Source organism: Malania oleifera, chromosome 1 (genome assembly GCF_029873635.1).
Source record: "Malania oleifera isolate guangnan ecotype guangnan chromosome 1, ASM2987363v1, whole genome shotgun sequence".
NCBI lineage: Eukaryota > Viridiplantae > Streptophyta > Magnoliopsida > Santalales > Ximeniaceae > Malania > Malania oleifera.
Genome location: NC_080417.1, coordinates 146,531,622 through 146,546,047, shown reverse-complemented (window position 1 = coordinate 146,546,047; position 14,426 = coordinate 146,531,622). Strand labels below are relative to the sequence as shown.

At 36.1% G+C, this 14,426-nt stretch overlaps 1 protein-coding gene across 1 annotated transcript; it reads right to left on the bottom strand.

Annotated features, from left to right (window-relative positions):
* Nucleotides 1–9,226: 9,226 nt before the first annotated feature.
* Nucleotides 9,227–10,066, bottom strand: LOC131149592 (F-box/FBD/LRR-repeat protein At4g26340-like). The gene is made up of 2 exons (XM_058100179.1): nt 9,828–10,066; nt 9,227–9,740 (listed from the first exon to the last, which is right to left on the bottom strand). Exons 1-2 carry the CDS (start codon nt 10,064–10,066, stop codon nt 9,227–9,229), a joined length of 753 nt encoding a protein of 250 aa, XP_057956162.1.
* Nucleotides 10,067–14,426: the final 4,360 nt, after the last annotated feature.

Sequence of the window (14,426 nt, the reverse complement as noted above, 5' to 3'; positions counted from 1 at the left end):
GGATTTTGGGGATAGTACATAGTGAGTGTGAGGATTAAGTTAGAGGCGAGCCTCCCAGCTAGTGAGGTAAGGGAAATATATTATGCTAGTAAATTCAAAAATATTATCAGTAAATTATAGCATTTGTGTATTAAGGTAGATGGTTTAATTATACAGTTTTACAGATTTCAAAATATGAGTTTTATTAATTGTGTGGCTTGAGTAGATATTTGTTAAGTACATAATTTATATAGTTTTTTCAGAATATCATGATTTACAACACATATGTATAAAGATATATTTTATAGGCAGATATTTATCAGATAGATATTTTACAAATAATATACAGACAAGTATTTTACAGTATTTGCAGTATGTCATGCTTTCCAAAACCATAACACTTAGGCATTATAGATTATTTAAGGGATATTACAATTATTTTAATAAGATATTATAGTATGTTTGGATCAGATTTATAGTGTTATGATTATTTTGGAATCATGATGAAAATAGTAGGATATCTATAGAAATAATATATACAGTATTAGACCCTGATGAATCAACTTATGTTCAGTTAGTGGAGCACGGTACCGTTGCTATTTTCATATTAAAGTGCAACCACATATCTCAAATAATATGTGAATTTTGTCAACCATGCCTATGGAGAGATTGCAGTCTCCCCAGTATTCTGGGTTGAGGAGGTCGGTTTAATGAGATAGTTACCAGTTCCGTGCCTAGGAGAGGACGTAGTTTGGACGAACTGAGGATTGGTAGAGTACATTTGACTTACCTGGTAGGCCAACCAGGATTAAATCCTGCCTACGAGCCGCATAACCCTGTCATGAGGGGTTAAATCATGACGTACAATTTTTCAGGGTAAAATATCAGTTATGTATATGTATACAGATTTAAAGAATATCAGTAACATAGTATGATATTAGAAGTATGAAAAGTAGAAAACTCAGATATTATATTTATACTTTAAATTATGATAAATGCAAGTTATACCGTATATTGAGTTATCAACTTTTACAATTCCAAATATTGTCATTATAATATTTATGAAACTCAGTCGTCACACACTAGTAATAACATATTTTCTCTTACAAAACGTTGTCTCATCCTAGTGGTTTAACATTTTTCAGGTGATCTAGTTAGGTGAGCAGATCAGGCTCGCAGATAGAGAGATCTTTTGTACTGCCTTATTTTAAAGGGTAAGTGTGTTCAGGGGAATGTATTTTTGGAGTAGACTGCCCCACCCGGTCCATTATTTCACCAGACGTTTCAATACTCCTACAAGCCGACTATCTCTGTACCTACACTAATTCACATATGTGGTTGCACTGTACTTTACTAACAACGAAACCGCGTCTTTAGAAATTGGAGTATCTTTCAACTCCTTTAATCTGAAGTATCTTTCAACTTTTTTAGTAACAAGCTATGGTCTCATTTATCATATATACAATTTACAATGAAAACATAATAAATTGTGCATTTCCAGTTTTTCATAATCTTATTAATGAACTAAACAGGCATTATTTCTTTCTTTCAAACTGAGGTATCAATCCGCACACGTACTCTCGGTTTATCCCTTTTCACATTTAAAGCTTGATATTTAATCGGCACCTATTTTTCACAGTTTCAGATAGTATAATGGAACCTTAATTCTTATAGTTCATAACTATATATACCAATGCATTATAAGTCCATTTAACAGCATATATCACGTTCTTTTTGTCAAAAACCACTTTAAAGAGTAATCATTTCAAAAAGTCATTTAAATGAAAAATGAGGGTTCAAACATCTCCTACTAGTAGTTTAAAGCAACTAGGTAAGTTTTTAAAACGTTTGGAGATCATATGCAAAAATTCCTAAATTTACCAAAACCGTAAAAATAATTAAACCGACACTTTTACCCAGTAGAATTTTGCAAACGAACAGTCGTAACGTACATAATAGTATAGATTACAGTTTTATCGATTTACTTTTCAAGATAAACTGATGTAAACAAATCCTCTTACTTTAAAGTTAAAACCGAAACACGAACGAATCGATCCAAAACGACGACTCGGGGTCCCTAAAACCTAAAAACCAAAGAACAATACTTCAATATAATTTCCTATACTACTGATCTACCAAACCGAAACCGAATTTAGACCCTTCGATTTTAGGAAAAATCCTGAAATTCCACAAACGAAGATCCGTTCCACAATAAGCGTAGAGATTCTCCTCCTGATCCACATGGTAATGAAGGATCGTGGATTTTAGCAACGGACGACGTGAAATCCTAGAGAAAGAGAGGGTTTGTTCGAGTTCTAGAGAGAGAAAGAGAGAGAATAAGAGTTTATAAAATAAAACCTAACTTAACCTTTAAGTAATCAAAATAAATATCTCCTCCAAGATATATATAAATATCTCAAAATATTTTTTCCAAAATATCTCTTCCAAAATATCTCTTTATTTATTTATTAATTGTTTAATTAATTAATTAATTAATTATTTATTTATTTATTTATTTATTTTTATTTTTTTTTTGTTGGGTTACCACAAATGCACCTCAAATAGATAGAAACTATAAGATCAGTGCAATATTGTTGACCTTATAGGTCACACTCGGTTTTGATAATGACAAATACTCAGGTATTTGATGGCTTTTAAATGTACGTGCATGTTCATTTTAGCAGATCAAGTAATGGCACAAGAAAGCAAAGCATGAAGACCCTGAAGATTAGTTTCATATTGTAAATTCAATTTATGTAATATGGGTCTGTAATAGTAACTAGGAATATGGTCTGTAATAATCTCTGCATGTCATGCATGTAGGTTGTGTAAGCTCAAAATGACCGTAGATTGACCATAGGGACCGAATGACTGTCGATCGACGCTAGGTTTTTTGGCGTACTTTAAAAGACCCTAAGTTCCTACACATTGTGCACAAAGTCTCTATAATCACTTACATTATCAAGGGAAAGAATTGAAATAAAATTGTACAAAATAGGGTAAGTATGAGAGAGTTCGGGCGACCGAACCCTAGGTGAACAAATCACCTCGGGCACCCGAACTGTTGAGAAGTCAACAATTTGACCAGACTTCGGGCGATTGAACCTATTTTGACCTTATCACCCTCAGGCGACCAGACCCTTCGAAAGGGACATTCCACCAACTTGGCCGACCGAACTATTTAGATCAATATGCGCCCCAGGCGACCGAACACAAGAGTTCAGGCTACTGAACCCAAGACCGGGCATATGAAATCACGAAGTAATGTTTCTGACTTTCATTTGGCCTGCCGAAGCATGACACAGGTGACCAAACTCATTTAAATTACTTTTATTCCTATGTCTGTTTGGGTGACCAAACCATAGTTCAGCCACCTGAACCTCGACAGGTTAAAATTATTTTAACTGCAGTAAAAACGGGTTAAGTTGGGTTAAGTGTGTTTAAACATTTTGAATCTTTTCTAATAATTCCCAACAGGTCCTAAACGATTATAATTTTACCTCAACCTATAAATATGAGTTCATTTGTGAGGATTAGCAAGAGATTAGCCAAAATAATTAGCAAAAATCCTCTCTATTTCAAAATCTCATTTTGCTCAAAATACTCTCAAATATTTATTCCCTTGATACATCTTGGTACTGTGAGAGTTTATTGATTGTTCTTATGTGTATTAGGCATTACTAATACTCTCATTGTTCTTGTTTGATTGATTGATTTAGGGGGGAGTTTAGTTAAGTTTATCCCACAGATTTCAACATTATAAATCTTGTGTTGGGATAAACTAACAAGCTTAGGGATCTTTGCATTGTCATTGCAAGATTCCCTTAACTTTGTTTTTGTTGTGCAAAAAATATTTCCTACAAGTTATAATATTTTTCAAACTATTCTTATGCTCATTTCATTGAAGGAAATCTTTTGAAAATAGTTTGATTATCTAATTAACATTTTTGAAACCCTGGTTTGTTATTAATACTTGATATAAATTGTTTCAAAGATATAACTTGTCTTAGAATACTCTTGAACATTATAGTGATCATATCTTGTTGAGTATTGTTTGCACACTTATTCACATCACTGAATTTACATTTCCTACATTGTTGATGTGTGGTTGATTGATTAGATTGCGCATATTGGGTACATATCTGTTTTACATGAAAGCATAATCACTGTACCGATTACTTTGTGATAAATACTGTTGTATTTCCAAGCGTGGCCTAAGGGGGTTTGATCTAACCCAGAAGGATCAGGTTGGGGTTAGCCTTGTGAATTTGACCTAGAACATTCTCCACCCCGCAAGGAGAATTTGTAAAGGTTGAGGTCAGCCCTGTGCTAATTGACCTGGTTGTAATTGGTGTCACTCCACTCGTTAAGTGAGCTTTAATGGAATTCTCAGACTTGCGAGTTAGAGGCGGGGATGTAGGCACAGTTGGTCGAACCCCGATAACATTTCTTGTGCGTGCTTTTTATTTTTGCAGTTTATATTCCGCACTTTCAGTTTAGCACATGCATATATTTTGTTTAATTCATTATATGTTGTACATGTGTTAATTGAGTTTTTGATTAAATAGAAAGACCTTAGGTTTGTGTAATACTGCTTGCCAATTAGTTGAACCTAGGGGATTAATTTTTAAATTCCAATTCACCCCCTTTTTGGGAATACACCAAAGCTAACAAATATGTGTGATAACACTCAATCTAATGTTTATACTCAATTAATAACAATTAGTGTATTAATCAAGCTAATCTTTGAAACTGTGTATAAATATAAATTTCAATCACAATTTAGGGTTTCAAAGATTTCTACCAATAATATTTTAAATATCTCTAACAAAGATTTTCTCAATATTCATGCATAAGAGATATTCAAAAATAAATTTATGAAAAATATTTTTGCACACTCAGAAATCACAAGCTCAATGAGTCTTGCAATGAAGATGCAAAGACTCACTAGCTTCAAGATTTTCCCACACACTGATTTATCAAATAAAATCAAGGGAAAAATCTTATGCTCAATTCTCAATCTGAAAAATAAATACAATGAATATAATGAGAGTATCCTACCAATATAGAACAATGAATTTCTACTCAAATAACTTTCACAAAGATTAGTTTAGCAAAAGAATGATTGTATGAGAGAGTATAAGAAATTTGGCTTTAAAATGTGTAGTATGGGCAAATGGGAGTACAAAAAGTTTGAGAGGATTTTTAGTTAATCCTATTTGCTAATCACACACTAATCCAAAGAAAATGAGCCCCTATATATAGACAATGACTAAATTATAACTATTAGGGACAAAGGAGTAATTATTAAAATTATTTTAAAATTGATTAGAAAAATTAACCCTATTTAACCCTATTTACCTCGATTAAAAAATGAACCAACCCGAGAGTTTCGGGTGCTTGAACTAGAATTTAGCCACCCAAACAGACACAACATGAAAAGTGATTTTTGAGGTTCGAGTGCCTAAATTTTGGTTCGATTTACTGAACTGAGGCGATTCTCCAAAAGACTGCGATTTGGTCGCCCGATCTAAAGTTCAATATGTCGAACTTGAAATTTCGGTCGCCCAAGGCATGTTTGAACATGGGAGTTCAGGCTGCCTAGTTGTTGGGAAAAGTTAGAATTGTGGTTCGGTCGCTCAAGGACACTACGGTCATATTTGGTTCGGTCTCCCGAAACCAATTTAACTTTCTGACTGGTCAAAGGTTCGATTGCCCAAGGTGTTTTGAACACGATGGGTTCGGTCGCCTGAAGCCTCACTAATTTTTCCCTTTAAGTCCTGATTTAATTCAATTTATTCCCCTGATAGTATATGTAATATTGAGGACTATCCTAAGTGTAAGTGCAAGGACCTAGGATCTCTCTAAAGTCTAGACTTTTCAATTAAGCCTAAAAACCTAGCATCGGTCGACCGAAGTCTGTTTATGGTCATTTGAACTTTATAGTTCCTATATGTATGATATGCAGATTATTACAGACCATTCTTACTTTACTATTACAGACCCGAATTGAATATAATATAAATTACAATAAAATGAATCTTTTGAGTCTTCATTTCCCTTCAAGTTCATGTGCACCATATGATACTGCCAATTAATCATGCACACAAACTCACCAAACATTAAATACCTTGTATTTGTCATTATAAAAAACGAGATATGACTCAAAAAGTCAACACAAAGAAATTGATTTCTACGGCCATGATTGGGATAAAAAATTAAGTTCTCTAGAAAATCAACGTGGTCAAATTTTTTAATCTAATGAAAATATATGAAATAGTTGATCTTATTAAATTATACATAATTCTACCATATAATACTTATTATTTGATGTGTTTGCGCTTATTGAGAGAATTTAGTGGATAAGAACATTATGTTTATCTTTTTGGTGGACCTAATTATATATATATATATATATATATATATACATATATATATTTCATATTTTACTTTACGTCCTTTATCTCTACCTAATTGGAAAACTAAAATTTTCAATCATAAGATCTATTGGGAGAAAAATTATTCACGGATTCATTTATCACATTATTCATAAACTATTATATATGACAAAATCGTGATAATTCATAATTTTTAATTTAATTTTTCAAAAAATAAATATAATTTACTTATTTGTCTTAAATATGAATTGTTACTGTTAGTTAGTTTATAAGAACCATAATAAACTCGATCTACTTAATAATTTCTCGAGAAAGAGTAGTGATAACATGAAAATTGTGTATGTGAGAGAGAGAGAGAGATTGGCCAAGGTGAGAGGCCTTGGTGCACATAGAAGATGAGGCAAACGTATACACTTCCCATGTGCAAACTACATGATATTATTTGTTTTTAATCCTATTATTAAGTAAAGAATTATGTACCGACCATGATTTACATTCCCCCTATTGCTGGAAATTCCAATTCAATGAGTTTCAAACATTTGCTTGTGCTATTCATGTGGATACAAACCCATGCAATTTGATTTTGCTACTTGCATGCAAACCAACAAATTATCATGGACTCTTCCACGAACTATTGTTAGTTGATGGGCCAATCTGTACGCGCAGTATTAAATATTGAGGTTAATCTGACATTAATTTCAAGGTTGAAAAATATAAATTTAAGTCATCAATCTTAGTAATAAATTCAATCTATATACAAACATGAAAAGTGTAATCATAAATTAGTATGGCTTCTAAATATTATAAATTTAATTGTTATAGTCAAAAAAATTATAATATAATTAATATATTTGTCCAATGCATTGCGATCTCTAATATGACTAGGCAACCATGATACCAAGACTGTGTGGCCTTTATTTGCTTGGATTGCTACTTGTAATTCCTTGGTCACTTGAGTGATACTTGTCTTTCGTACACGATTATCCACTCAGCCATTAGAGTAAGTTAGCGACACCTAACTCATCTTTGCTAGGCATGCACCTTATGTTTTACCTAGGCAACCTCTATTTTTAATTTTTCAAATGACTATCACCGTCACATTTAAGGAGCCAGAAATAACCTTAATCAATTTGCTCGATATGCAACAATAAACATTTAGACACATGTCATTATGGCCCGAAGGTTCAAACTTCAACAAATCAATGTGGTAAGTCCTATTTTGACATAACACCACTTCAAAAATACTTTTTTTATTTTTATTTTTTACATACAAAAATATTTGAAATAATGGATTTTAGGATTAAAATTTTTTTTTTATATCACTTCAAAAAAAACCTCTGTACATGATGCGTACAAATTAAAATTTAAAAACCAATTTTCATGCTCCCAAGAAGAGCTAGAAATCTCAAAGAACAATGAAAAAACATTTTCTAACATTCTATAAAAATTTTAAAAATTTAAAATAAAGTCAAAATACTGCCAAACTTGTTCACTTAGTTAAGACAGATGTTTTTTTTAAAAAAAAATAGAATGAAAAAAAAAAAAAACAATCATTCACAACTAAACAGCCCTAATCCATTTCAATAAGACTTAAAATTACCAGCACCCTACCGCCTTATATATAGTGTTCCTTGCTGTATTTGGCTTCATGGTTTCAAACAAATGACGTCCCATAAGGTCGACTTTGAGCAACTTGACAATAAAATTTTAGCAGTATCCGTGATCCAGCACAACCAGTGCTGGTAGAAAAATAGGCAAGTGTTGGAACGTAGGAGTGACAATAATTAGTTTTAACAGTTGCTCGATCCGGCCTAGTCTAGACAGTAAAGAGGTTGACCACTCCATATGGCAATGAGCAGGAATTTGTGCATGTGCAATGCTTCAATTCAGTAGTCTATACATAATAACAGGGCATAGGGCTACGACAAAAACAGAATAATTTCTAATTGTTGTCAAAAATAAATACATCTCCACAACTTAATTACAAGAAGTGGGTGAAGCGAAGAACCTGCATCTTAGTAAAGGCCCAATCAAATGTTGAAGTCGATCTGACAAGTTTTGGAACGCCTTGGAAGCATTAATAGTTTTTTAGTAATATCAAATGGACTCTTGGGATGATAGGAGCTAATGATTTTCAGCATTTCCAGTCCTTTTAAAATCTTTAGAAAATACCCTATCAGCTTGAATTCATATTCACTCCCAGTAAATTCCCTTATTTCAATTTTTCGAAGCATTGATGACATGCGCTTCTGCCTTTTATTCTGCAAGGTAGTGGAAGATTGTGATCTCGCAGGCCAACTGCTGGTACGTGAGAAACCCTGCCAAAGTAAGAATATGAAGAACGTTAAAAATGCATGTACGTGGTGAAAAAACTAACTTAAGCTGCACATCTTCATTGCTTCCTAATTATTACTTACTTGTGAAAAGATGAGCACTAAAAGATATGGGGAGTTCTCAATAAATGTAGACACCACTTTCCACTCACTAGCATATGCAGAACCAAGCTCCAAGTAGGTTAAGTAGGAAAATTGAGGGAGACAGAATTGAATAGGGAGATTGTCAAGAGACTTTGTTCGTGCAGGACACAAATAAGAGCAAGTGAGAAATTTTCATTGACAGATAAGGAAATGAAAATCAATCAACATATGAGTCAATCATATAAGAATTTACAGACAAAAAGGAAATGAAGGAAACTTACCAGTAGAGGATCATTTATTAAGTGGAGAAAACTCACATTGCAGATGCCTTCAAGAAAGTTGACAACTTTCAGACCTGCTATAGACCGCATTCCATATACCGGACGAATGTTAACATGAGCTTCACCGAGAGAATTTTCCTGATTCTTCAATTCAAATCCTTTTGACTCCAAAATCAACGTAGTTGAGGTACTCAAGGAGCGGAAAATCAAACACTACTTCATACTGAGGTATTATATATTCGTAATTGGATGTTCTTCCATTAATGGTCAGCCTTTGAAGTGTAGGTATTGAAATATCAATGACTTTCATTCTGCTAAAATTGCAGAATTCTATGAGCAGATCTTCAAGCACAGAGCAGCCAGAAAATAAGCACTTAACCGAACCATCATCGACGAACACCATGCTCCGAAGATGAAGAATCTTCAGACTTGAAAAACGAACACTTGCAGGAACATTAAGCTCAGCGCCATTCATGGTCAATTTTAGAACCCTCAGTGTTGCGCTGGTAAAAAGACTGCAAGGCAAGAGGTTTGATTTTGTTAGCGGTGAAATATGAAGATCAAGTTCTCGAACACCATGCCATAGTGCAACGGATATCCATGTATTTAGATGAGGTTTCATCTCGTACCCGAGAAACTGGCCGGCAGTACATTTAAGACGGAATCTATTTATCAGCAGTGAGTTGCTCAGCGCCAACACTCTTTAAACGAAAATCACAAAACTATGAAGAGGGGCCAAATCTGTTTTATGCCTTTTCCCTCTACGATTTAGGTAGTCAGAGACGACACGGGAATCGTCGAAGTGGAGGTTACTGGCGGAAGCCAAGAGGTGCTTCCACCTGGTGGACAAGACGCTGGTTCTCACTGCATCAGTTGTAGGGACGAAAGAGAGAATGTGAGAAAGAACAGAGTCTGGAAGACGGCTGATCCTATCATCTGTAGCTTCACCCGCTGCAGAGTGTTGGCGTTTCAAATTCAGGGGCGAAGCCATGATGGAACAAGCTCTTGAATCTTAGGGATGGAGGAGAGATCGCAACATCGATGAAATATAGAAATTTAGCTTGCTCGAGGGTTTTGTGGATCTTGAGAAGGCAGAACAGAAACTAATCATAAGGGCGGAGCAGGTAGCAGCGGCGGCAGTTCTTGAAATTAATGAGAGGCTGCGTAGACACAGTGACCTTTGCAGCAGATACATGCAGTGGCCTTTGCAGCAGAGACAGTGGCCTTTGCAGCCCTGGCTGTCAAATCTGCAAGAGATACGATGAGAAACCGATAACGCACTGTAACATATGATTGCTCTCATTTAACACGAGTACCGCATTGTTCAGAAATGAAAATGATATATATGGGCACCACTGCATGATTCATTGCCGGAGGCTCCATCTTGGCTTTTCATCGCATCGTTTTCTATATACGCTTTGAGTTTATAGGTTTTTCGTTTTGGGGGCCGTGATGTTGATCAAGCTGAAGAGCTAACTTCGATTATATGCCGGCGTATATACAACTCGAAGTTCACGCTAAAACTTGCCATGAGTCGCTACAATAATTAAATCCAACTTTCTTTTTTTTTTTTTGGGTACGTCCCGGGTGTCCACCCGCCGTCAACGACGTCCGTTTTACGGTCCGTCGCACCGGCCTGATGACTAATCCCACGCCCTGTAGTACTGCCCCACATACCACAGAGAGGTAAAGTCAGGCGCCCAGCAGCAGGAATCGAACCCGGGGTGGCTGTTAACCTGACCTCGTGAAAGGCAACCCCTGAAATCCGCCCTGCCAACTGAGCTCAGCCCTGGGGGCATTAAATCCAACTTTCTTCTTCATGGTTAATTATGTGCAAACAAATCGGTATACTAAATCAAAAATAGAGCGAGGGAGATTCACAGAGATTCACGCTGAGTGACAAATAACAACAGTACACTGGGAAATGTGATTATGTAGCAACATTTTCTTTTCTTCTTTTTTTCTCTTTTTTTGCTTGCTAATTCAAGAAACAAATTAAACATGGCTCCCACACGCCAACCAGAAGAAATTACCAAGAATTAAGCAAAGTGTCACATACCTCCAAAATGGGACTCAAGTAAGGGTTGTGTGGCACTCGTTGAGAGCTCTCCCTCGACAAGTCAGTTAAGTCTCACACGTTCAAGTCTACAAGCACGAGTACCAGGTGAGTTTCAATACTCAAGAAAAATAAGGAACAATAGGATATCACACGAGCAATATATTCTTATACGCCGAATAAGACTATAACAATCAGAGACATCACAATCCAAGGCAATAAAACACCATAATAAAAATGACTACTTGTATTATTCAACAACAAGAGAATAACCATACAAACGATACAGATAATCATATATTCATTCTAAATCCTTAGAAAATACAATTATAGCAGTATCTCTCTCCCCCTTTTCCCTATTACATTGTCACTCCCTAACATCTTCCCCAACTCATTTTATCGACGTCCTCGTCGATGTGTTGTAGAACGCCGTCTCACTCTTCTGATGTCGAAGTTGGTGTCGCTGTTTTTGAATTTCTGAAATCTTCAATCTTTTGTATGGCATGCTGAAGGTTTCGTGCTGGCGACTTTACTCCCGATAAAAGCTTAATTTCGTGGTCAATCTGTCGTCAAGGTGGTAAAACCCTAGGTAACTATTCTAGGATTACCTCCTTGAACTCTTTTAAAACTTCCTTAATTTCAACTGGATATATCCCTATCTCTGCATCTTCTGAAACTACCGGTAGAACCGCGAAAGAAGATTCTCCCTTTTTTACTCCCTTCTTGAATTGAAGAGCTGAAAGCAACTTCTTTTTATCAAAATTGTTGTAGGTTGCGGGGACCGCACAAGGTGTATTTCCCCTTATCACAAGACAATCAGTAACTGGGATCGACATTGAGCGTGTTACTTTAAGAAAATTCATTCCCAATACCACATCAAAGTCGTCGAGGGGTGCCACGGTGAAATTAACTGTTCCAGACCACGACCCCATTTGGTAGGCTACTTTAGGTGCAACTCCCACTGTGGTTAATGCTTGAGAATTCACTGCTTTTAACTTCCCCACATCATTATCTACTTGTAATTCTAACTGTTGGGCTTCTGAATCATTAATGAAATTATGGGTGGCCCCTGTATCAATCATGGCCTTGATTTTCTTTCCATTCAAAAGAAGATCAACGTACATTAATCTCTTCTCCTGAGACTTGTTGGTAACTACTTGGCGCTCTTATGCCCCTAAAAATCTCAATGCTCCCACCATATTCTTTTGTTCTTCTGGGAATGTTGTCGGGATTTCGGTTTCACCTTGAAGGGCCTTTAAAGCATTCAAAGCCTTACGTTTAGGGCACTCTGCCACTCGATGTGGACCCATGCAAAGAAAACATGAGATTGGCACTCGACGCTCTCCACCCCCCGTTCGTCCGCCCCTCCACTCCTTATTCAAGCGTGTGCTTTTATTTTTCCAAGAACTATTTGTCTCCCTATCCCTTCCCCCATTTGTGGGCTTATACACTTTACTGGGCCTAGAATCATTATTGGCAGACGTAGGGAAATTTCACTTCCCAGAATTGTCTGAAAAATCATCCAACCGTTCAACAGCAACGAGGGTAGAAGAGAGATCACCAGCACCCTGCCGACGTAGTTCATTCCTTGGCCATGTCTTCAAACCCCGAAGAAAATGAAACAGTCTATCCGATTCGGTCATGTCTACGATGTCTAACATCAAGGCTTGTTATTTCCGTACATAACTCCTTATTGAGCCGGTTTGTTGCAATTCCATTACTTTGCACTTTGCTATGTACTCCACATTTTCTGGATAGAATTGGGTCTTCAACGCCTGTTTCAACCCCTCCCACGTATTAATGACACATCTATTGTACTGAATGTCATTCCATTTAGTTCTCCATCATAATTTTGCATCCCCAACCAGGTATATCATTGCCATATTTACCCGGTCCATTTCTAGATCCACTCGTGAGCAAATGAAGTAGTGCTCCATATCAAAGAAAAAATTATATAGTTCCTTTGCATCTCGCGTACCCCCAAAACTTTTAGGTTCCAGTACCTTCAATCAAAAACCCTCACTTGGATCTGCAACTGGCCTTCGGGCTATCTGTGCCACTACATTCACTTTCACAGTTATCTCTTGTAAATCCTTCTAGACCTGGACCACCGCACTTTGGACATTGCCCATCTCCTTCAAATCTTCATTCAAACCAGTAATGGACTCCTTAACATCTTCTACAAGGAAATCAAAATTATCCGTTAGCTCTCGTAATAAGGCCTCAAGCTCTATTGGCTCTCCCCGTCGGGACGAAAGAGATGGTAATATGCTCTCAATATGTTCCAGCCTATTCTCAAAGGCTTCTAACTGCTCGATACTCTTATGGAAGGCCTCAAGCTCTCTTGGCCTTTTCTCCAAGGATTTCACACGTGGAATGAATTTTTCAAGTTCTTCAAGTCTTTCTACAACTTTTGATACCCCATAGAGATTTTCTTTGAGGTTTTCTTTAGCGGCCTCAAGCTCTGTTGGCATGCTTTTCTCTTTTATCAATGTTGCCACCAACCCTTGGAGTTCACTGCACGTTGTCTCCAGGGTTACAAGTTTCATCTCAAACGCCTCCATGCGCTCCACTTTTCCTGACTTGTTTCTCATATTACCACTCATGGTGCTCGCACCCACTGTACTCTGATACCAACTATCACGGACCCCCAAAATGGGACTCAAGTAAGGGCCGTGTGGCACTCGTTGAGAGCTCTCCCTGTACAAGTCAGCCAAGTATCACACATTCAAGCCTGCAAGCACGAGCACTAGGTGAGTCTCAATACTCAAGAAAAACAAGGAACAATAGGATATCATATGAGCAATATATTCTTATACACTGAATAAGACTATAACAGTCAGAGACATCACAATCCAAGGCAACAAAACACCACAACGAAAAGGACTACTTGTATTATTCAGCAACAAGAGAATAACCATACAAACGATAACACAAATAATCATATATTCATTCTAAATCTCTAGAGAATACAATTATAGCAGTATCTCTCTCCCCCTTTTCCCCATTGCATTGTCACTCCCTAACACAAAGCTTAAGAGCCATTCAACATGGCTTCAGAAATTATGAAAATAAAAATTTAAAAATAAAGACTAAAAATAAAAATTATAAATTGAAACTAGTAACCAAGTTAATTGGTTAGGTAAGTATGTTTAGAACTAAAACTAAAAATAATATGTCCTTGTAATTGAGCTTGTAAAAAAAAAAAAAGCAAAAAGCAAAATATGCGGAAAATGTTGCTACTTATAAACTTTAGCTTGTACTGTCTATACATTAAGCATTGATTAAATTCAAC